The sequence below is a fragment of the Mesoplodon mirus genome, assembly GCF_964341445.2.
Source record: "Mesoplodon mirus genome assembly, chromosome: 9".
NCBI lineage: Eukaryota > Metazoa > Chordata > Mammalia > Artiodactyla > Ziphiidae > Mesoplodon > Mesoplodon mirus.
In genome coordinates, this window is record NC_138985.1 from 40,073,222 (window position 1) to 40,098,461 (window position 25,240).

Below are 25,240 nucleotides of genomic sequence, written 5' to 3' on the forward strand. Positions count from 1 at the left end.
TCACCACAACTAGAGAAAGCCCGCGTGCAGCAACGAAGACCCAACACAGCCATAAATAAATAAATAAATAAATAAATAAATAAATAAATAAATTTATTAAAAAACAGGCAGCCATTTCCTTAACATATGATGAGATTCACTGACAATTCAGCTCACATTTGTAAACAAAAGTTCACAACTTTTTAATGTCTAATTTTAAATATAAATGCATGGCCAGGCACCAGATATTTGAGGAAAGACTCCAACAGGAAAGAGCAAAGCAATCTAAAAAGAAGTCAGAGGAAAGAGAAACACACCAAAAATATAAGTAATGTTAAGGAAACTAAAATATCCTCAGACAGGGCAACATGAAACAAGACCAGCATGCTATATAAAAGGACAATTCTAAAAAGAAAATGCTCTTGGAAATTAAACATGGATAGTGGAAACAAATTCAATGGATGGTTGGAAAATAAAGTCAGGGAAATCCCCTATAAGAACTGAATAAATTATACTCCAATGAAGATGTTAAGAAAAAAAAAAAAGAACTGAATGAACCAGACCTTGAACCCCATTTTACAGCTTCGTTATCAGAATAGGTTTAAAGCTCTGGAAAGTAAAAAAGCTTTCTAGTTAGTAAGGATGACATTTCAGACAATTTCCCAGTACAGATTTTCTCCTAAAGTAGTTTGAATCACCTTGGGAAGGAGGAAAGTTAGGAAGATGAAAGTAGATTCAAGCTTTTAAAAGTCTTTTGAGGCAACTGTAAGGAGAAAGGGGTTATTTAAAGGAATGATTTATCAAGTGCTGAATGATGTAACCTGTAAAATATTCTTTCATATTAACAAATTACGGGGACTTAGTGAGAGCTGTTTTGGTGCCATGTTTGAGTGGATTGAATTTTTGAAGTTGTTGGTGTGTGTTAACACTACCACCCTTAAAAAGCAAAATTTCCTTCAAATATCTCCTTTACCCTGGCCTCTGCAGCAAATCCAAAATATTTGCCATTAACAGTATATGAGGCAAAAGGAAAACAGACTGCTGGTTTTAAAAAATGTCTCCTTTTCATGACTCTAAATTTTCCATGACACTCTATGTCACATTTTTGAAAGCTAGGTCACAATTGTAATTAATGACTGTTTTTTGACAGCAACAATTTTTTTCAAGACATTAAAATTTCATGTTCACATTGTGATTTTCAAAAGTAAAAGCTAAACTGCTATGTCATCAAAGTCGTGTCACTGCAAAAAATATAACATTGACAATCACGTATCTACTAAAAAGAACGTAGAGCACTATACAGGATAGGAATTTTGGGTGGGGGAGTAATAGAAAATATACTCGCCAACATACTGTACTTTTACTCATTATCATGATATTGACAATATCATAGACTATTTCCAGGACAGAAAACAGACACTAATTAGAATTACTAAGATTACTAAGGAAAAAAACCACACACACTTCATTATAACCTACATCAAAGCTGTCTACATAACTTATCATAGTGTGCTCTAGTCAGCAGATACAGCCTAAAGAAAAGGGTAGTTATTTAAAATACCTTAAACAGCTGCATATTCCCATATGGGAAATTATTGTATCAAATTAAGTAATATAACCATTGTAATATAATAAATGGATATTCTACCCTCAGAAAACATTGACACATTTTTTTCAACGGAGAGGAAAATTCAAAATCCAACATAAAAATGTTCAGAATGGGCAAATCTAGAGACAGAAAGATTAATGGTTACCTAGGAATGGGGTGTTTGGGAGATGCAACTGGGTTGAATAATGTCTCCCCCAAACTCCAAAATGTGACCTTATTTGGAGACAGGGTCTTTACAGATGTCATTGGTTAAGATATGGTCACAATGGATTATGAGGAGGGTAAGCTAAATCCAATGACTGTTGTTCTTATAACACCACATGAAGATGCAGAGAGACGAGACACACAGGGAAGAAGGCCATGTGAAGACTGGGGCAGTGACTGAAGTGATGTAGTTATAAGCCAAGAAACGCTGACATTTGCTGGCAGCCATCAGAAGCTACAGGAAGTAGCTACATGGGAAGTTTTTGCCTCAGAGCCTCCAGAAGGACTCAACCCTAAAAGCACCTTGATTTAGGATTTCTGGTCTCCCAAATTGTGAAAGAATACATTTCTGTTGTTTTAAACAACAAAGTTTATGGTAATTTGTTACAGGAGCCATAAGAAGGTAATACAGGGAAAATGGGGAGTGACTGCTAATGAGGATGGGGTTTCTTTTTGTGGTGAAGAAAGTGTTCCAAAATTATGGTGATGGTTGCATAACTCTGAATATATTAAAGACCATTGAATAGTACACTTTAAATCAGTGAACTGTACGACATGTAAATTATATCTTAATAAAGCTGTTATGTACATAAAACCTTACATAAATAGAAATATATCTACCATAATCTTTTTATAATTCCTTTTTCATTTAAACATTTTTAGGTTTTAAGCTTATAACCATTATAAAGAAAACAATAAAAATTTAAAGAGAAACACTGTTTCACAAGTTCAAAAACAACCATTACCTAACACATTTAAAATGAAGAATGAACTTAGTGGTCTACTTGAAGTTTAAAAATATTTAATATTACCAGGTAAAAACATGGATGGTGACAGTTTTACATGGCTCACTCCATACATTTCATAATGTAAAAGGGCAAAACATTACTAGGAAAGAAATGAATAGTTGGGTTTGTAAAAGATTTACTGATCACATATAAGCAATTAATACAAGATGACAAATATTTAACTCAACTAAAAAACTTTTAGAGACAACTGGGTCAAATATCAATGATGTGCTCTGCTAAGGAAGAGAAATCATGTACCTTTCTAATCTGTAAGAAGTTCAAAATGTATAACGATCAGTGCTATTCTAGTGACCTAGAAATTTGCTATAAGTAGCTTTCTTTTGCTAGGTAATAATTCTTATAATGATTGGATTTTATTTAACAGAGTGAGCACTGAAGACGCATAATCCTTTTTTAACCCCTGGGAGAAAAAGTGATATAAATTAGTAATGGGTGCTAGGCTTGACATTTTGTGTTAAAAAGATGGAATTATTTAATTGGATAGAATATATTTCATGAGGAGTTGGGTACGTTTTTAACTCTCACAATGTGTTTATGAAGTTTTGTGAGATATAAGTGTATGCTTTGACTCACTCTGGCTTGCTTTTAAAATGCAATACATTTGGCACTAAATGGAACAAATGAAGACAAGCAAAATTACGTGAGACTAAGCTGCTCCATCAGAACTGCCTATCTTTGACTTACAGTTCATACTATTTCTTAGTTCTTGACTGAACAGAAACAAACAGACCTAACTACATAGCAATTCTATGATGTATGAAAATAGAATCTAGAGCTAAGATGAGGTTGCTTCTATGGTGAGTCAATCCCCCATTCTGCCATAATCATAGTTACAAATGTGAAATTCATTTAAGAATTCATACTTTCACCAAATGCTTATAACTTTACAAGTTTTCTTGCTAGATATGTTCTTGGTTATGTGGTCAGCTGAAATATGGTCTTTGAATGAAGTAAGAAATCCCATATAAAAGAAAATCTATTTTATAGGAATCTTACTTTACTTGAAACTTCCTTGAAAAGAACACCAAACTAAAACTTTGTAACCAAACTCTTGGAACAAAGCACTGGTGGCCATACGTTTGAGTCTCCAGTGAGTCTTGAAGTTCACTCATTTTTCATGTTTCAAGGGTTTCTTCATTTGCTCCACAAGTATCAACAACACAAATTAAACAACTTGTTACTGGAAAAGCTCGGACTTTGGAGTTGGCGATCCATTTGTCTGTTTCAGTGTTATATTCAAGGATGTGTCCTAATCGACCCACACCTTGAAAACCAGCCAAGACATAAACTACAGAGCCGACTGCTGCACACTTGACTGTTACACCCTTCCATGGCATTGGTGAGACCATCTTCCATTCGTTTAATTTAATATCGTAATATTCCACATTGTCCAGACCACCTTCAAAAGAATAAAACGTGAACAGCTATATGAACAATTCTAAGATCTCTTAAAGTAATAATTCTTTGTATTTTTTCCAAACCTTTTATTATGAAAAACTGCAAACATGCAGAAGAGTTGTAAGAATTTTACAATGAATCCTCACATATCTACCATTTAAATCCCTATTCTTACTTGAACACAACAGAAATTTAACTTAATTTTCATTTGTCATTTTAGAATCATAAATACTTATATTTATTCTATAAAATTAAAGATGTTCTATCTGCTCTGGAAAAATTAAAAAGTAGACCAGTGACGTTTCCTTCTGATTAAGTTTGATTATAATCATTCAACTGTCCTTCTTTTTCCTTCTACCATTTATCTGTCAGCAGCTTATGAAAAACAGCAATGGATAGAGACAGAAGAAGAAAATAAAGCTATTTCTTTGTTATACTTAAGTAATGATTAAAGGTATTGACTAAAATAAGCTTTGTGGAATCTTATCTATAGATTCAGTCCAAATTCTACATTATTAAAAGCACAGACCTACTTGAGAATGGACTTGAGGATATGGGGAGGGGGAAGGGTAAGCTGTGACAAAGCGAAAGAGAGGCATGGACATATATACACTACCAAACGTAAGGTAGATAGATAGTGGGAAACAGCCGCATAGCACAGGGAGATCAGCTCGGTGCTTTGTGACCGCCTCGAGGGGTGGGATAGGGAGGGTGGGAGGGAGGGAGACGCAAGAGGGAAGGGATGTGGGAACAGATGTATATGTATAACTGATTCACTTTGTTATAAAGCAGAAACTAATAAAAAAAAAGATTCTTTAGTACATTATTTAAGAAAATAAAAAGATCAAATTTACTCATTTAAAAAAGTAGTACTGATATTTTCATGCAACGTTTAAAAATGTTTAGGAAACACTGCCATTCAGAGTCTGGATACAAGTCCTAAAAGTTAAGTTAAAAAGTTTTAAAAGTTATATTAAAGTTCAAATGTTTCTGTCACTCAATAGTTTTTTTGTTTTTTTAAAAATATTTATTTATTTGGCTGTGTCAGGTCTTAGTCATGGCATGTGGGATCTTTAGTTGCGGTACGTGAACTCTTAGTTACAGCATGTGGGATCTAGTTCCCAGACCAGGAATCGAACCCGGGCCCCCCGCATTTGGAGCATGGAGTCTTAGCCACTGGACCACCAGGGAAGTCCCCACTCAACAGTTCTTAAGCTAATGTGATACCATTCCCCAGAGGGTATTTGGAAATGTGCTAAAGGCACCTGAGACTGTCACAATGACTGGTGGCTATTACCTACATTCATGGACAGAAATGTTAAACGTATATTAAAATGTTTCATAAACCGTTAGTTCACAGAAACTATATAAAAAAAGTCTAATGATGTATGTGATCAAGAAACATTTTCATAACTTAAGATAAGGAAATATCAGCAAATTCATTGCAAAAGTTGAAAAATGAACTAACTTCACATACCTAAGCCATTCTGACCACCCACAGCAAATATCTTGTCTTTTACAAATACCAGTCCATGATTCTTCCTGGCTTCGATCATTGGACACAGCTCAGTCCATCTGAAAAACAAAGGAAAGTTTTTAGTATACATGTTCACAAGAAGTAAAAGGACTCATACGAATTTATAAGAAAGGTCTGTTATCCCAAGTAAGCGCTCATTTACCACTCACATATGTGTACACATGCACACACACACAAACAAATGTGCGCATGCACGTCTGGAAAGCTAGAAAACAAAAGTTTAACAGTGGTTTTCAGTAATTTATAGGTGGGGTAAATAGGGATTTTATTCCTTTCAACTCCAATAGGATATGGGAAACAGGATAACTGGAGACTATTAACATGTCTCTGGAAGACATCCATTTCCTATAGTTCACAATAACTTGTAAAACAGTAACAAACAAAACAGGGAAGATATGTAAGAAAATATAAGGTACTAATATGGTTTTAGTCACATGTGGTTTTAATTAATATTTACATAGGGTAAGTAAAACAAATTTGTCATGGGCCTCTAGCAATCAGCAAATTAGCATATCTGTTACTATTCACACATACATCTTTAAATATACACTTAGAACTTCAGGCAGCTCCTATCATTTTGTCACGTTTAATAACTTATTAGCACGTTGCTGTGATCACAGGCACTACTATAAAGAAAGAGATTGAGAATATAAATGTGGACACAAGTGTTGAAGGATACTAATTCACAGGTAGCAGCATTAAACACACAATTTTGTTATTGTTTTCTATGAGATTCATCTCTTCTTTTGCATGTACTCCCATACAGGTAACTGACATTTGTGATTGTGAAGGTGGTATCAGCACACAGCTCTTAACAGCTGATATAAATCCAAAGACTCCAAACAAAAACAAAAAAAGGGCAATGTGGCATAAGTGTAATGCTCTAATATGGTTATTTATAACTCTTCTTTTAAATACTTTAATACATTTAACTTTTCAAAACATAATTAGAGCATAATGATGAACTCTGAAATATCAACAACTTGTTGCCTTATATTTACATACTTTTGGTTTGTTTTAAAAATGGTTTGACAGTCACCACTCTCATTTTCTGAGCATTCAGTTAAAGTAAGTCCTCCTGTTTTTCAGGACGAACACACGTGCTCCTCCAGGTGAAAAGACCAGCATTCAGCTCGAAAGTGGGAGAGCCAGTACTCGACCTCCACAGCCTCTCCACACAGTGAGCTGTCAAAGTGTGTTAAACAGAGTATCTGACTTGGAAAAATTCAATATACATACCCCTTTCTTCTCTAAATATGTCTATGATATAAAATAAGAGAATGTTTTATGTATATGTAAGTCTCCTCAAGGTTTAGAATTAAGGAACTTTGTGAAACACGCTTCCTTCCTCCTATAATTCACATGCAGAGTATGCACTAGGTCTCTGCCCTCTCCAACCTGAGTTTAGTGTTCAGTAGCTTTCCTCAAAATTCTAACTGTGGAAACTGTGTTGTGTTGTTTCCATAGGTTTCATTTCTTAGCTTCCAATCGAACATATTCTAGTTAAAAAACACTTTAAAAATTGTCAAAATTGGCAAGAAACAGTTTTACAAAAAATACGTTGGATGGACACAACATATTAGAAAGGAAATCATAGTAGTATATAACATCTTTCATTTTGAGATTTGGATAATTATATTCACACTAGCTTTTCACTTAGGAAAATTTAGAGAATATAGAGAATTCAAATTTAATACATAAGCTCAATATATACAAAAGAAATGCTAAGTTGTGTAAGTTTTAAAATATTCCCCAAACTGATTATATTCACCTAGTTTTAAAAAATATTGAAGTTGTAGAATCCCTTTATACTCTTTCTCTGCTACTATAAACAAGAATATATTGATTTACACTGATACTGCCTGAATAAAGATCTCAGAATTTAGAAGCCTGGAGTTCATATGGGATGGGTTCTACTCTAAGATATTTTTTTTAGAAACGAAACAATAATTAGGCAGCAGAATGAATGAGATTACAGCTTTCCAACTAGTATGCTGTAATGCTTTTTGAGTATAGGATTTATGGGAGGTAAAGTAGAGACTGATATAGGAGGGAGGACAGTTGGTATATACCCTGCTCCTATGGTTTAGGACAAGAGGGGATGGATAGATAGCTGGATGGATGGATGATGGGATTAGGATAAGGTGTATCCCCAGTGTGCCCTGGCAAGTACAAAGGTACAGTTTAAAAAAACATTGGGAAGTATTAAGTTTGATGATCTCAAGAGATTTCCTAGTCTAGACACTTAGCAAAAGATAAGTTTCAAGATAAGCTTCTTTCAATTCTATCCCTAACATGGGTGACTAGTTAAGCAAAAAATGAGAAAAGAACAATTGTAATTGCACTTTTCTTTGGGAAAGGAGTTACTGATTTTGCTTCCTTAAATCCTTCAAAAATAGGTGGGAAGCATAAATAACTGCAAATGGCAATCATATTTTATAATTAAATCTTTACTCTTAATTTAATAAAAGCAATAGCTGGAGTAGAAGACTTCTATGTTTTGTAGCCTGGAAATATTTCCTAAATACAAAAATTGAGCACAAGAGTTTTGGTGCGGCTCTTTGGCATAACACTTAAGTTGAACATATTTGCCCAATAACTTGTTCTCCTAAAGGAAGAACAATCCTTTCAAACGAGCAAGTTAATTTTCTTATTGAAGATCTTTGGATGTTTCTGATTATCAACAAAAGGTCTGACTGGAACATCACCTGTGTTTATTTTCCTGTTAGTTAATTACACTATACTTACCACCCCCCACTATCAATAACTGGCTCATATCCTTTGGCTGTATTGAATGGGTTCCATCATTAATTACAAGATCAGAAAAACAGGCTAACCATTTATTTCTTTGTATTTTGCCTTTTAAAAGCAGTTATTTTACTTCCCAGTTGACTTAAGAATATTTTATTTAGGGACTTCCCTGGTGGTCCAGTGGTTAAGTCTCTGCGCTCTCAATGCAGGGGGCCCGGGTTTGATCCCTGGTCAGGGAACTAGATCCTACATACCGCAACTAAGACATGGAGCAGCCCAATAAATAAGTAAATAAATATTTTTTAAAAAGAATAATTTTATTTAATAAATATAAATCCAAACATACTTTAGTAAGCACAAACTCAAAAAAGACATTATACCTAGGGGTATGATTCATTAATGCCAGGAACCAATACATAATATTTCTAATTGAAGGCAAATTTACTGCTGGTCATAAATTGTTTCCCCCTCTCTACACTTCCTGATCTCTCAAACAAAAATATTTTGAGTTTGATGAATCAGTCATATTTTCTTATTCACATTTATTTATTGCACAAGCAGGAATAGAAAGAGAGGGGCTCCCATGGGGTATAAGGTCAAGCTATTTCTTAAGGTGTAGAGGAAGGGTCAAGGCTATAAACATGCCCCTGACCCTAGTACATTCAAAAATCCTTCTGCTGGGTTCCTTCTGCCTTTTGACATCTTCTTCTATTGAGCTTATAGAATACAATTAATTGTGTAGTAAGAGTTTTAAACTGATACATACGTTTCTGTGGCAGGATCATAGACTTCACAGGAATTCAGTACACGCCCAGAAACATTGTTCCCTAAACTTCCACCACAAACATAGATCAGGCCGTTGGCTTCCACCATCCCATGGCTGCAGCGCTGGGTCAGCATGCTGGGCTTTGTGTGCCAGCTTTCAGTTCTTGTATCATAGCACTCAAATAAATACAGAGCCGAGTTTCCTGTAAAAGAAAAGGACCCCATCTTGCTTAACTTAGTGTGTATGTGGGCCTGGAGTGAGTTGACTGTAGAGTTGAATCATTAATTACTGGAGGAAAGAATTTAGGGTTGTAGAGTCTTTTCTCTACTCAATCAACAACAACAACAAAACGTAGAAATAGTTTCAGAAAAAGCTACCCCTGTTTGTATAGACCTTGGAAAATATTCAGAAAAGGATCTGTTGGAGAGACTTATTAATCGGTAATTAAACAAAAAAAAAAAGAAATTGGTTTGATTTCAAAAGATTTTCAAATTAAATAAGAAACATTATGTATGTCTTCCAGCCCAGTTATGCATGATGGGAATTAATTGAACCTCAAAAGTTTATAGAGAGGGGGAAAAACACAGCTGTTTATAGATGGTAAGTCTATACCTTAAAATATGAAGACTACTATCTGAGAGTATCCTCAGGCTTGTCATTTAATGTTCTACAACAGCCACTGCATCATTAACAAAACTGTTCTTCCTGACTGCTCTCAGCAGTTGTGTGGGTAGGCCCTGAAGTCATGCCAGTCCATTCTTGAATATACACTCAAAGTATCGTTATGTATTTCTGGTGTACTTTGATTATACATTTTAACGGCAAAACACATCCCTCCTGTTTTGCAACTTCTGCACATTTTAGGAGCTCAATAAAGAGTTTTAGAAATGATACCATTAAAGATCAAGTGCTGGGCTTCCCTGGTGGTGCAGTGGTTGAGAGTCTGCCTGCCGATGCAGAGGACACGGGTTCGTGCCCCTGTCTGGGAGGATCCCACATGCCGTGGAGCGGCTGGGCCCGTGATCCATGGCCGCTAAGCCTGCGAGTCCGGAGCCTGTGCTCCGCAACGGGAGAGGCCACAACAGTGAGAGGCCCGAGTACAGCAAAAAAAAAAAAAAAAAAAAAAAAAAAAAAGATCAAGTGCTTTTTTTCTTTCCCAAGAAGAACGAAGCTAGAACTTTATCAAATTATTGCTCCCCTCCCACTTTTCTGGACTTTTCTAACGCTTAAAAGCAATAACACCCTTATAAGTCTCTATCAAAACCAAAGCCTATGAAGAGCAAAGTTCAAAGAGTAACAAACAGAAGAAGTAATAGTCATGACTAACAGTAACTTCTTTTTAACTTTTTAAACATTTCAAATTTGATTCAGTCGGTTGACACTAAAGGGAAATATACAGTATATAGCAGATTAAAAAAAGTTACTATTTAAGTGAAAAACTGACTTAGTAAATGCTAAAGAAATGAAGTTATCTACTATACTTTCCACAAAAAAAGGATATCTATAAAACAATTCCTACTATATTTAGAATTTATTGTATTTGAAATATGCTGTATTAGACATTCTGTGAGACTGCTTTAAAAAAGGGGGAAAGGTCACCTCTTAAGTCACATTTAGAAAATCATAATCTTTCTTGTATTCATTTTGCATTTAGTGGGAGTGGGGGTAGAAACTTAAAACAAATAAATATGTGGACCAAAAGTAAAACAGTCTTTGGGCTAATATAAAAATCATAAAAGAAAACAAAAAGACAACGTTTAAATTCCACACTTTAGATTTACTTGGTTTTCCTAGTTTTCTTTATAAGCCCATTATTTAGCTAAAGAAATTACTTGAAAAGAAGAAAGCATATAAAAGCTAGTCTGCACCTACAATATTCATTTAGAAAAATTATTCATTTAATAAATGAACACTAGTGGACACTTACAAATTATCTGTCAATGAGAAAGGTTTTTATACCCATACCCACACCCTGTTCTGACCAATAAGCTTAAGATACCACTACCAATCATTACACTAAAAAGTTAAAGAATAGCGAGTTCTCTGGAGGTCCAGTGGTAAATAATCTGCCTTCCAATGCAGTGGACACAGGTTCAACCCCTGGTTGGGCAACTAGGCCCAAGCGCTTCAACTAGACAGCCCGAGTGCTGCTAACTACAGAGCCCACGTGCCACGACTAGAGACAGAAAACCTGCACTCCACAACTCGAGAGAAGCCCACGCGCCGCAACGAAGATCCCGCATGCCACAACGAAGACCCGACGCACCCAAAAGCAAAAAACAAAGTTAAAGAATAAAGCAAATGAAAAAGATTATTCTTACTTTTTTCTGATACAAAGAAAGCAAAGATAATACAGATTTTAAAAGCCTGAATGTGGGTCTATGAGTAAGCCAAACTCCAAAATCTTTAAAGCAAATAATATTACATATATCAAATAACTAATCCAGATGGCAACAGAGAAGCTAAAATCCAGATGACGTCAATGAAACCGCTGTCATGACAAAAAATGGACAGTTAACATTATCTAGGAAGTTGAAGTTCTCGTAAATTAATGACTTATAAAGAGTAAGCTAAACCTTCCAGGAAATGTGCTCTAAAATATGACAGATATGTATTTAAATTTGTCAAAAAGTATCTGGACAAATAATACCAATTTTGTTTAAATATGAAAGCCAAGACCCTCAGCTTTAAAGCACACACAAATACTGAATAAGTCCTTACCAACTTCGGAACCTCCAGATGTATAAATTTTGCCTTCTGCAGCGCAGGCAGCAAGGCTGTCTCGAGGTGTTGGAGGGCCCAGTTTGGAATACCAGCTATCTTTAACGACATTATAGCAGTCCATTCGTTTTATGGGGAAAAGCTGAGAGCCACCCAAAATGTAAACTACATTGTCCCAAAACACGCATGCTGCGTCTCTTCGTTTTTCAAAGGGGCAGCGGATGTCTGTCCAGCTATAATCCTGTAACAGGAAAGGACAGGAAGATTTCAGTAATGGAAAACTATAATAGAAAAGGATGAAGCAAAGATATAATTGAGAACATATAAAACATAAGAATATGTTAAATTTATCAGAGTACATATAAGAATGTTTGGCTTTAGACTATTATTTAATCTTGCGTGATTTCTTCAGAATGTTGGTTAGTCGTGGCAGAAGGCAAGAGGAAGACAGTGACGGCTTTGGGTCTTTTCTGGCTTTAAAGTAAACTTTAATACATTTATATGTATCACCACCACCCAGTCTTCTATTCCTTCTGTTATTGAGGATAACAATACAAGAAAATACTAAAATAAGCAGTTTTGTTAATTAAAGAAAGATTTTTTTTTCAAATGTAAATATGTGCATCCCTTCTTTGCCGGATGTATAGGGATATGAAGAATCAATGGATAATTTGAAGCTTTAACTGCCATTAACCTACTAATGTGTAAAGCCAGAAGGCATTTTGTAGACTTCTGAGAGATATTAATTTTATGTAAATATTCAGGTGAGCCAGTATAGTCAGCCAGACTCTTAAAGCTGTGATATTATGAAATACTTGAATAACCTGAGTAGTCTGGAAACAACTTTTTTCTTCTCAATGAGAAGCAATGGGCACCTATCAGTACTTCACAATAAAGGCTGTTCACAGCACCACTGATTCCTATGTTTGATGACATCCAAGGACACCTGTGCCCTTCTTCTATGTAAATATGTGGGGGAGTGCTCCCAAAGTTATAGCTTGTTGGATCCTCCCCCTTTTAAAGCAAGGAAGTTACAGTGTTCCTGCTGTTTTCTGAAAATGGTTGAAAATAATTAGGGTCAGACAGAAATCCAAACAAGTCCCAATCTCATCAATCAAAGCACTGTGTGTGATTTATTAATGTGGATTTCCCTTTGGGAAAATTTGATATCTATCATGCTAATGTCCTGTTTTTCAGGCATGCACTGAATTAGATCAAAGCATCATAGAACGTAAGAAATGGTCTCTTAGGAAAAAGAAGAGTCCCTGATTGAGAATATCTTGACTTCTAGTGATGATAAACATTCTGCCTTTTAGGTGACCAGAGAAACAGAGCCTTAATCCCTTTCTTCTTCTCAGATTAGGGTCTATGAAGCCCCCTGGGTTACTCAGTGGTATTTTTATTGGTAGGCACACAAAACTGCAGGATAAATGTAACATCTTCCTGAAGCTTCGGTTTTACTCAATGGATTTGAAAAACTGAGGAAGAATATTTTAAAAATGTGTTTTCTTGGGGAAACTGTGTACCACAGAATGAAAAAAAGTAAGTGATAAAATATCCTACAGGGAGCAATACCTCAAAAGTAAACAAAATTACTCTCTTACATATTATGCAAATCTACTCATAGCTCCTACCTGACCAGGTTCATTAGCAGAGAAATACAATTTCATTAATAAGGTACATTAACTTAGTGAATCTCAAGTCTTGCCACTCTTACACCCAATTAATTTGATATTATTAGAAATATGCAAAATTTCCCATAATTTCTAAAGACATCCTTAAGAACATTATCTTTCTAAACTCTTCCTTAATTTCAGGATGAGAAAGTTGGTCAGATATTCTTTGAAATGGTCTCCAAGACCTGATACTCTTCAAATTAAAAAGAACTGCCCCGGTAGAAGCTGGAACTAAAAAAAAAAAATATACTACTTCTTTTAGCTAGATGAGCTTAAACACTTAGATACTAAGATCATGAGGTTCCAAAGAATGAAATAATTTCAAAGAGCTTGGTAACAGAATAATTCTAACTTTCCAATACTACTCAAGGGTCTGAGCAGGGAACAGATGATCATAAGTCATACAGGACTTGGTTATACTTCATATTTAAGAATTAAAATGCACTGCTCTCTCGGAACTCTAAGCCCAAGGGAAAACTGATTAGCTTGTGTGTCTGCAGTGTGTGTGTGTGTGTAACACGGGAATAGGCACATGTTTCTATCTACTTGCAATGTGGGCTCTCATTCCTCTAGAAGTCCTCAAGTTTTTAAATCTTTTCCAACTCTCCCAATACTGTCATTGGTCACCGTATATGTTAAACACTATGCTTGATAAATACTAGCTATATATAATATTCTGCCTAACAGTTCATCTTCTACACAGGTAAGTGAAATATCTTTCTTTTTACCTGGAATGCAAAATAGACTTCATTTCAGATAAAATGTAATGCTTTACATTTGGGCTCATTAAATATACCTGTCAGGTGTTAAATGCACCTATGTTTGAGCATATCTGCCTTTGGTTGTACACAGGGGAGCTTATGGTCTTTTTTTTCTGTGTGTGTATGGGCCAACCTCCCTTGGAAATCTACTCAATTCCCTCAATCTACCCCCCATCCAAAATAAAGTACTGAGAATGTGATTTAACGTTTGCCCTTTAATAACTTGTTATACTACCTAGGAGATGTGTGCAGTTGAAGAAGCAAGCAGAGAGGGGAAAAAAACAGATGGGAAGTCAGGCTTGTCAGCTCAGTGGATATCTTTGCCAGGTTTTATTCTAGTCATGGGACCACTCCCAACCTGGGGCCTGTAGGTGGAGGAAGAATTACTTATGGCTCCCAGCACTCACAGGCTACAAGGCAAAGCTAGAGGGGCATGGAGCTTTCATGTTAGCAACAGATGGATGAATAGCACTAGAGTCACAGTGTATGTGTGTGGGCAGGAAATTGTTACCCTAAAAATATAATTTAATGCAGTTTTTATTGAGTACCTATTCCAGGCAAGGTTCTATGCTTAGCTGCTGAAAAGATATGAAAATGAGAAAACCGGAAAGCTTAGAAAAAACACAGGTAGAAGGATTTCTTAAGTTCTGACACATCAGCCATGTATGCATCCACACATATATATGCAGACATACCCATGTATAAAGTCCTGTCTTTCCTGGTCCCAGTCAGTCTTTCTTGCCTCTGCTGTGATATATCACATTCTAGACTTTTTTCAAGCTCAAGACTCCTTTTCTTTTTGCAAGCTTCCCTGATTTCCTTTTTCTGAATCCCCACCACACTGAAGTCTGCAGTTGATGACTGAGTATGCCATTACATCTTGTCTTGTGTGACTTTTCAGCTGTAGGACACTGCTACAGGAAGTGAAAGTGAAAGCCCTTCCCGAGTTGAAGGGCTGTAATATTTTTCTCCAAATGCCTTAGGGTAAAAACATCAGCCTGCTATTTTCCTTGAGAGTAAGGATTGATTTTATATAATCTTTATTCTGAAAACACATGAATCCTCAAATAATAGAAACACTACATATGTAAATTTTAATAATAATCAGGACAACCAAAATGCAAAATGAAAGAAACTTTTTAAGACTTGAGGACTTTATTTTGTATCATTCTGAGAGAAAAATCAAGCAAAGCTAGGGGAGAGAGGAGGTATATGCCAGATGCCACAACATTCCTAGAAGCAGTGTCATGAAAAGTACATCAAAACACTGTGGCTTATAAAAAAGGACAAAATAATGCCATTTACAGCAACATGGATGGACCCAGAGATTGTCATACTGAGTGAAGTGAGACAGAGAAAGACAAATATATGATATCACAAATATATGATATCCACATATAATGTAGAATCTAAAAAAATGGTACAAATGAACTTACTTACAAAACAGAAACAGTCACTATTACAAATAAGTCAAAATATTATATATCCTTATGAGGAATACTCCACAGCCCTTCAAAAGGATGGTATTTTCATTGACATGAAAATACCACCACAATATAAATGCTGAGAGTAAAAAAAAGTTTTTGTAAAATAGCACGTATGGCATGATCCCACATTTATAAAGTGAGAACACTGGGGACTTCCCTGGCAGTCCAGTGGTTAAGACTCCATGCTTCCACTGCCGAGGGCATGGGTTTGATCCCTGGTCAGGGAAGCTCTCTGCATGCCACGAGATGTGGCCAAAACAGAAAAATAAATAAAAAATAAAATTAAAAAAATAAAAAATTCCAAATTAAAAAAAAACGAGAGGACTGGAATGATGTTCACCAACTACTGATGACTGTCTGTTATGCTGGGAGCACTTTGGCTTTCTCCTTTTTATCTTGCTATGTTTGAATTTTCTACAATGAGCATATATTATTTTTTTTAAACAGAAAAAGTAAATACAACAACTAGGCAAGTAGTACCAAAAGTATGGTACAAAGAAAACAACTTCTCACATCAGATGCTTATAATAGTACTAAATGTTTTAACAGAAATGTGGACTTAAAAGTAATTTAAGTTAAGGCTTTAAAAATTTAAACACTTAAATAGCTATTATACTATACGGCTGAATTTCAACTACAAGATGGATCAGAAACAGTCTTTGCTTTCCTTCCAAATAGCACACTGTTAGGGCACTCTAGTATTTTAGAAGTGAACACTCGATTGTGCTTAATTTCCTAGGCTGCACCCACTTTGAAATGCACTCATTTTCAATGGGATCACACAGATATTTCTGTAAACATATTAACCTCCCAAAGTCCAGAAAGTGATTTAATAATCAGCTATTGGAAGAAAATACTCTTGTAACTTAAGTTCTTCATAAAACATAGCATCACAGCTAGAAAAAAGGCTTCCACAATTGGGGGGTGGGTGGGTGGGCAGGGCGTGACTGTGCTACTGTAAGCTGCTAGATAAACTCAGGAACAGTGAACATATAACCGGCAGTTCCCAGCTACTGATCAGTTAAAACTAGCAAGGAGTGGGAAGTGAGGCCAGACACCAGCTCAAAGGGAATTACTAATTAAGAATCACGACTGTTTTATAAAGTCACAACATGTTCTCCCGCCTCCACTCTCAAACTAAAACCATACCACCAAGACACACAACTCAAATCTACTCAGAAATTTAAGTGAGATGAAACTCAGTTCAAAAGTAAAACCTGATATGAGTATTATGCTCAATATCAGCTCTTGTCCTTTCAGTAGAAAAATACATGAAATAGCAGGGGAGCATCTCTGCACTAGCACCTTGCCAGATATCTCAATGACAAGATTTGCCTTTAGATGAACTTTGACGTGTAATTTTTTATCTTGGCACAGGAAGGCATATTATACTTTAAATGATTATCTCAAATCTCAAAATGCAGTAACATACCCATTTAATAAAATGTTCTCACCAATGGGACAAACATCAACTCTGTCTCAGATGTGTGGAGTATAGGGGATAATGCACCCAGTCAGGAGGTTTGGAAGAGTTAGGCAGGGTAAAGAAAAAAACCAAAATGGAGATGGTAAGCCTTTTTACATTTTTTTTTTTTTTTTTTTTTTTGTGGTACGTGGGCCTCTCACTGTCGTGGGCTTTCCCATTGCGGAGCACAGGCTCCGGACACACAGGCTCAGCAGCCATGGCTCACGGACCCAGCCGCTCCGCGGCATGTGGGATCCTCCCGGACCGGGGCACGAACCCGTGTCCCCTGCATCGGTAGGCGGACTCTCAACCACTGCGCCACCAGGGAAGCCCCACTTTTTACATTTAAATATGGGAAAATGAGAAAAACTTAAGGATGGCAGGGAGAAAGAGGCTCAGTGAACGAAGATTCAAGAGTCAAATGAACATAATTGATATTCACGCAAATCCTAAGATTTAAACCTTCTGTTAATAGACCAGAAAACTGAAGTTCAGAAAGGCTGACTTGCCTAAGCTCCGATACCTAGACTTGAAACGCTCTTTCTCCAAAACAGCTTCTTTCTTTTAGAAATAAAGGAAGGAAGGAAGGAAAGAAGGAAGGAAAGGAGGGAGGAAGGAAGACAAGGGACCAAAAAAAGGTCTCACAAAAGAAAAAAGACCAATGGCTGAGCCCTTCAGTTCTTCCACCTATATCTAAATTCTTTTTTTTAAAAGCAAAAAGTTAGACTCCATTCAGTTAAATAATACTTTGTATGCATTTTATGAAAACTTTTAATACTCATACTTATCAAACCAAAAAGATATATTCATACTTAGGACTCAATATATTCTTTTCTTTCTCTTTCTTCCTATCTAAACTCTACCAATATGTGTCCCTCAAGAAAACTTCCATGAAGCTTCCATGGACAAATTCAACCCAGGGGAATCTCTTCTTTTTAGACCACCAAGGCTGTCATTACCTATCCCATACTGGGACTTTTAATTGGCTACATTCAGTGGCAGCTTCACCAACCTCAGCCTCTGTATTCTCTCATTGCTTCAAGCTTGTATACATCTCATACACTTTGAGTTTGACTCCTTCATAATCCTTGCTGCAGCCCAACCCCAAAATTTCAAATTCTAGATGAATTGTCATACTGGTAATATATGACAAAATATTTGTTCAAACTGCAGTTTATAACCAGCTAACTGTACAATATGCTATGGTACAATCTGCTGTTGTTTATAGCAACTGAGGTTAGCTTTCTCTTATACTGATCACCAATTTTCAAAGAATATCACAAGAAACCTATCTGAACATGATTTAATACTTCTAGGATAAAAGATCTTACTGTGCCTTTGGGTCATCATATGAACAATCACCAAAGGTAGCCAACAGTAATTTTTCAATGACATGGTATAGTAAATATTTATTTCATTTCCTGTTGGTTTCCCTCAGCCTCTTACCCTCTAGCCCTGCATTTATGTAGCCACTACCCTCCAGCTAATTCCAGGATGAGGAGAGTCCTTTAAATTAAAACACCACCACACAGATTTATCATCCCTAGTCTCCTTATCCCTTCCCACCTGTGGCCCTCAATCAAATACCTACAGCTTTGTTTCTGCTCTCTCTGTCCTTTAAGGGGACTGATCTGTTAATTTATAATAATTATGGCTGGCTGTGGCTTACAGAGAGTCTGAAGTCATCCCTCTCTTGGTGAGTCGTATTTTTACTGGGGTTTTTTGCAGGCACAGTGACTAAACACAAAAGGAAACTGATCCCTGAAGGTGGGAACTTCAGGTACTGCACCTTTGTAGGGTACAAGGGCTGTGAGGTTGACTTTACAACAAAACTACAAAAGTGTGTTATGGAGATGCGTGAAAACAAAACAAAACAGAGGTCCTCAATACTCCTATTTTGGAAGACATTCTAGGAAGGCACTCTACTGAGAATATACCTCAGAATGTGTTCCGATCTCTTCTACTTGAATGTGAGGACCAAACTGCCTGCAAACAATCAGGTATGAGAAATACTTATTGTGCATAAGTGGTAAAGAACATTGATTTTTACCATCAGCGCCTGTTATACTGACCAGTAAGGAAGCTTAAGGGATACCCATGTTGACCCACACTTGCATTCCAGCAACGTCAGTCCCTGCGGGACACAGCTATAGGTCCAAACCACCTGGGATTACTGCTGTCCATTTTGGATATTTTTTTCTTATAGGTGCCCCTGATCATTTTAGCAGCACTCACTCTTTGACTCCAGCACCCTGTTCCTACAACACTCTTTTGCTGGTGACAAACACTACTGATGCACTCTTACAAAAGCTTCATTAATTTTTTAATGTAACACCATTTTCCTACAAGGTTTACACTTCTTTTACACACAGGTCTTTTAAAATCACATGCAACGTATAACTGCCAGTTTCCACCCTGATGACAGTGTCTCCTTAGTGAAGGCCTGCTTAAGAGGGAAGGTAGCTATGATACTGTGAGAAAAGGCACTGTGATACCTTTAGTAAACAATATTTCCAAGAGGAAAATGTGTTTTGTGTTGAAAGTAACTTCACTTATTTTGATTTCGGGCCCACCTATATTTAAATCCAGTCCTATAAAACCAACTGACAAAATTGCTTATGAAATATTATATGAAGTTATACTGGTTCATTCATCCTCACAAACTTGACTACCCACATTGGGCCAGACACTAAGCTCAGTGATGAGTCTACTTCAGAGTTTTAAGTAGGAAAAGGTACTAAGAGGAAATTCCCTGGTGGTCCAGTGGTTAGGACTCTGCTCTCATTGCCAAGGGCTGGGTTCAATCCCTGGTCAGGGAACTAAAATCCCACAAGCCCCAGCGGTGAGACAAAAAAAAAAAAAAAAAAAAGAAGAAAAGGTACTCAGGGTAAACCTTTGAACCTGATGGTTCCATAAAATATGGCACCATATGGTTTTCTGCCTTTGCAATTTACAGGGTCTAGTCCTCACTCTGCTGGTCTTACTCCTTGTTTGGTTTTGGCAGGGAATATGCAGAATCCCTTTTTCTCTAGAGCATAGTCTCCTATTTTTTTTTTTTTTTGGTTGCATTGGGTCTTTGTTGCTGGCCACAGGCTTTCTCTATTTGCAGCGAGCAGGGGCTACTCTTCACTGTGGTGGCTTCTCTTGTTGCAGAGCATGGGCTCTAGGTGCTCGGGCTTCAGTAGTTGCAGCACGTGGGCTTAGTAGTTGTGGTGCACGGGTTTAGCTGCTCCGTGACATGTGGGATCTTCCCAGACCGGGGATCGAACCTGTATTGGCAGGCAGATTCTTAACCACTGCACCGCCAGGGAAGTCCCATAGTCTCCTATTTCTCCACCATATGAAAGTGGTGAGCCAAGACCCCTACAAAGTTTTAAGCCCTCAAAGCTGATCATTTCACTGACAAGAATAGTCCAAATAATCTGGTCAATTAAGTCAACTTTTATTTGGCATCGATATCATAGAACGTTCCCATACTACAAGTTGAGAACACCAATTCTAAGAGAACAGAGCACTGGATTCAGAAAAATAGCTTTTAGTAAATCAACAAGCACTTGAAAACTTTAAAAACAGGTACAGGCGGGGAAGGGGAGACTCAGCAGGCTTCGTGAAAGGGCCCTGACAAGCAGAGTATCATTTCAATTCAATACAGCAACCCAAGATTTCTTTATCTACTCCTTTATCTACTTATCTACTAGAAAAAATGTTAAGATTTTCTTTCTTATCCTTTTTCAGTCAGCAGTTAATACAAATATTTGCCGCCTCTCATGGGCAATATCCAAGGAATATCTAAAGATAATTGTTTATAGGGAAGTTGGCTTAATGCTAGATAATTCAATTAAGTAGTACTGCTTAAGTTGTCTCTCTGAAGATCAATTCAGTGAAAATAATCATTTTGGGTTGGTATAGGACACACATCAGTGGGTTCCATTTAATGACAGTTAAAACCATTTTAGCATCTCTGAAAATATTAAGTTCAAGAATTTTAAAACAATTCCTATACAGTACTTATTATTAAGCAGTCTACTGAAATAATGAAATAATGTTCACCTTGGGAGATTCAAGGTAAATAATAATAACTTATAATGAAATCAGCCTTCCCAATTGTTTTAATATTAGAAATAATAAAGACAACCAACTTATATTAAAATATTATAAATAATAGTAAATGGTGATATTTTCAAGATCAAGTTTTTAGCAGAAAGAAAGGAGAGGTTGGTACTTCTAATAGAAATATTTAATAAATATTGTAATGGGATTCTAATGGTGTCAGCATTAGGGAATAAAGTAATAACTGATGGAATGAGGATTTTTTTTTTTTTTTTCTTTTTGCGGTATGCGGGCCTCTCACTGTTGTGGCCTCTCCCGCTGCGGAGCACAGGCTCCGGACGCGCAGGCCCAGCGGCCATGGCTCACGGGCCCAGCCGCTCCGCGGCATACGGGATCCTCCCAGACCGGGGCACGAACCCGCATCCCCTGCATCGGCAGGCGGACTCTCAACCACTGCGCCACCAGGGAGGCCCGAGGATATTTTTATTGGTAGTTATATCCTCAGTTATTTAAATTTTTCCACTGAAAGTCTAAAAACTTGTGACTGAGTATACAAAAGAGCACTAGGAACGTGCCATTTATAAGAGCAAAGTAAAACATCAAATGAGAATTCTGAAGTTACAGTCTCATTTCCAGCCTCGTGCAGAATATCCGTCTTTTTGTTTTTCATCTGTCCAATTAAAAAAAAAAAACTAAGGAAAGTGTTACAACTACAGACCAAAAACAAAGTGCTAGTAGTCATTCCATATTAGCCTTATTCTGAAAACAGTGCTGTCTCCCAAATGAAATCAGGATTCTCCTTGTCCCCACTGTACATCAAAGCAGACATCTACTTTAAGATAAAGTATTTTCTACCAAAATATACTTTATTGCTTCTTAACTGTCAACATCAACACCAAAGTTAGGCTTTGGGAAATAAGAGGGGTGTAACTATTATCAACACCTGAAAGCTGTGGTTCATAGATTTAAGCTCCTATGACTTCAGATTTTCCTTGGAAAAAAAAAAGTTCATTTATAAATTTCCTGCTGTTGACTCAAAAGGATCCTGAAAAATTAAAAAACAGTGAAATTAAATAGCCACTGAAATGTTAGTAGTCTTAAAACTTACCTGGTGTGAAACAGATGTGTAGGTGTATCAACCTGTTAAGCACACTGACATTGTGCTTATTGAACTATATTGCACAGGCCATGAAACCTCATGGTACCTGCCAGTCACTCAGCCTTCTACTAAGAAAGGAAGCTAGACGTCTTTAGTAAAAAATCAGCCTATATATTGGAGATGGAGGAATGGACCAGAGATAGATATATGACCTGAGAGCAGCCCACAGGGACAGTCCAAATATGATGGTATTTAACCAATCTAATCTGATACTCTTTCCTTGGAGGTCTTTTTGATATCTGGCAGCATATATACTCTATGAGTTATATGACTCACACTGGTGACTCTAACTATTGTAGCAGGGCCAGATGTGGTCTCCTTAACTGGACCAGATTGACTAAAACTTGGTCTGTAGTTAACACTCTGGCTAATGTGTATTTCTGCTACTATTTACCCAGATCATTACATGGAATTTCAACTGGCAGGGAAAATAAAACAATTTCATAGTCTGACCTCAAGATCTCTAGACTAACTCTCTGCTATAATCTCAGCTGCAGGAGCCCTGGTCTATCTCACCTTGCCAAAGGTCTCCTATATTGATGCCTATAATACTGATCAGTCCTGGAAACAGAACTGAACAGAAAATGGAAAGGATCCCATATGTCTTGGTGAGACAAGTGCTTCACAGGACAGAAGTTATCCTAGAGTACAGAGTTGGTCACTTCAGAGTCCCTAGATGTCCACAGGTCTGCAGCAGGGGTTGGCAAACTATGGCCTGCAGGCTAAATCCAACCCAATGACTGTTTCTGTAAATAAAATTTGATTGGAGGGATTTCCCTGGTGGCGCAGTGGTTAAGAATCCACCTGCCAATGCAGGGGACACGCGTTCAAGCCCTGGTTCAGGACGATCCCACATACCGCTAAGCAACTAAGCCCGTGCGCCACAACTGAGCCTGCGCTCTAGAGCCCACAAGCCCCAACTACTGAGCCCACGTGCCCCAACTACTGAAGCCTGCGCGCCTAGATCCCGTGCTCTGCAACAAGAGAAGTCACTGCAATGAGTAGCCCGTGCACTGCAACGAAGAGTAGCCCCTGCTCGCCGCAACCAGAGAAAGCTCGTGCACAGCATCGAAGACCCAACATAGCCAAAAACAAATAAATAAACTAATTAAAAAAAAAAAAACCTCATCACACGGTTTAAAAAAAAAATCTGACTGGAATACAGTCATGCCCACTTGTTTATGTATTATCTATGGCTGCTTTCCTGCTACAGCATCAGAGTTAAGCAGTTATGGCAGAGAATGTGTAGCCTAAAAAGTTAAAAACATTCTTTGGTCTGGTATAGAAAAAGTTTGCCAAGCCCTGATCTACAGCATGTTGGCATAGCCCCTTGGAAAGGAAGGACAGCTTGCTGCCCCAACCATCTTCTAACATTTTACAGATGACACATATCCTGTGTTTGGGTGTCCTACATTTATACTTTTACTGGGTAAGCTTTCTAAGTGGGACAGGCTATAATCATATGGCTCAGCTGCTCAGGCTATCCTGTGATCCTAGGGCATTGGGATGCTGATTGAGATGCTGCATATAACTTCAGGCATGTCTCAATATGACCAGAGAGCACATGTGTAGGATTCTGGAGCAAGGCCAACCTACTTTAAGCAGGTACCATTTTTTCAGTAAATAGCTCCTGGCTGGCTGCTAGGGTCTGACAGACAGCAAATGTCTGACACCAAGGGACACCAGGTGACCATATCATTAACCCATTTTGAACAGTTTTACCTGACCTACCAAATCACAAATAGCATGCTTTCAACCCATGATCTAGTATTTATACATAAAACTGGGCATATGGAGGTCCCAAAGGCACAGAATACCCAAATGGGATAATCACAACCCTTACTCAGTAGGCCTTCTCCCTCACCCAGGGTTACGTCTTCATGGAGGTGGTCCCTACAGATCAGCTGACAAAATTGAGAGACCTGAGCTTGGTTCATTTGTGATAGTACTAGCCAAAAGTGGACTGCTTAAGCATTATACTCCCTTCAGGAATGGTACTGAAGGATAATACAGAAGAGACATATCCTGATATGGCAGATTTTCAAGCAGCTCCTTTTATTGTCCATTACACCTCTCAGTAGAGAAAGCCTCAGGTCAGTTTTTATCCATTCTCGGATGGTGACTAATGGTTTTCCCAGATGGATACAGACTTAAAACAAGCAAGCACGAAAGACTGCTGACAAGGAGATGTGAGGAAGGATAATGTAGAATGCACTCCAGAAAGGAAACAAATTTGGGTCCCACATGAATTCTTACCAGTGCCCACAACTGCAGCAAAGTCTCTTAATAATCATGTGGACAGGACTGCATCTATATCTTTCCACCCCAATCCGATGCTTGCTCAATGGGCTTATGAGTGACTTATGAGTGACTCCAGTGGCAGTGATAGATATGCATGCAGTAACTGCCTAAGTCAGTGGCTACAGAAGCTAATGGACTTTCCCTCCCTGGGCCAATGTGGCTATCCACTACTGGCTAGCACCCACTTTGTTGGCAATATTGACCGATTCTAAGAACTTGATTTGTTATCACACCTTGAGGGAACCAGTTAGTTACCTAATACCAAGCTAACTACACTGGAACCCTTCCATTGTTGAAGGGACAAAGCTCTGTCCTCATTGGAATTGATACTTATTCTGGATGTGGATTGGCCTTTGCTGTCTTTTGCACTCTTGACAACACCATCATATGTGTTTTTATAAATGCCTTGTATATCACCACTACAGTATTACACAGAAGGCCTCCAAGGACCCACTTTTCAGAGACAGAAGTATCCTGATGTAGAAAGGATGTTCTGGACTCACCAGGTTATCTATCATCAACAAAAAATGGGCCTATGAGATGTTGAAAGAGACCATTAAGTGCTGA

The 25,240-nt window shown here is 37.4% G+C and overlaps 1 protein-coding gene across 2 annotated transcripts in view; it reads right to left on the reverse strand.

Moving 5' to 3' along the window:
- Nucleotides 1-2,577: 2,577 nt before the first annotated feature.
- The window catches only part of KLHL7 (kelch like family member 7), a 57,771-nt gene continuing 35,108 nt past the window's right edge, over nt 2,578-25,240 (reverse strand). For both annotated transcript variants that reach the window (XM_082632044.1, XM_082632045.1), the window contains 4 exons: nt 11,775-12,015; nt 9,054-9,255; nt 5,477-5,574; nt 2,578-4,000 (listed from right to left, as the gene is read on the reverse strand). In XM_082632044.1, the coding sequence (XP_082488170.1) occupies nt 3,717-4,000; nt 5,477-5,574; nt 9,054-9,255; nt 11,775-12,015 (825 nt within the window). In that variant the 3' untranslated portion in view covers nt 2,578-3,716. The remainder of the gene's footprint in view (nt 4,001-5,476; nt 5,575-9,053; nt 9,256-11,774; nt 12,016-25,240) is intronic.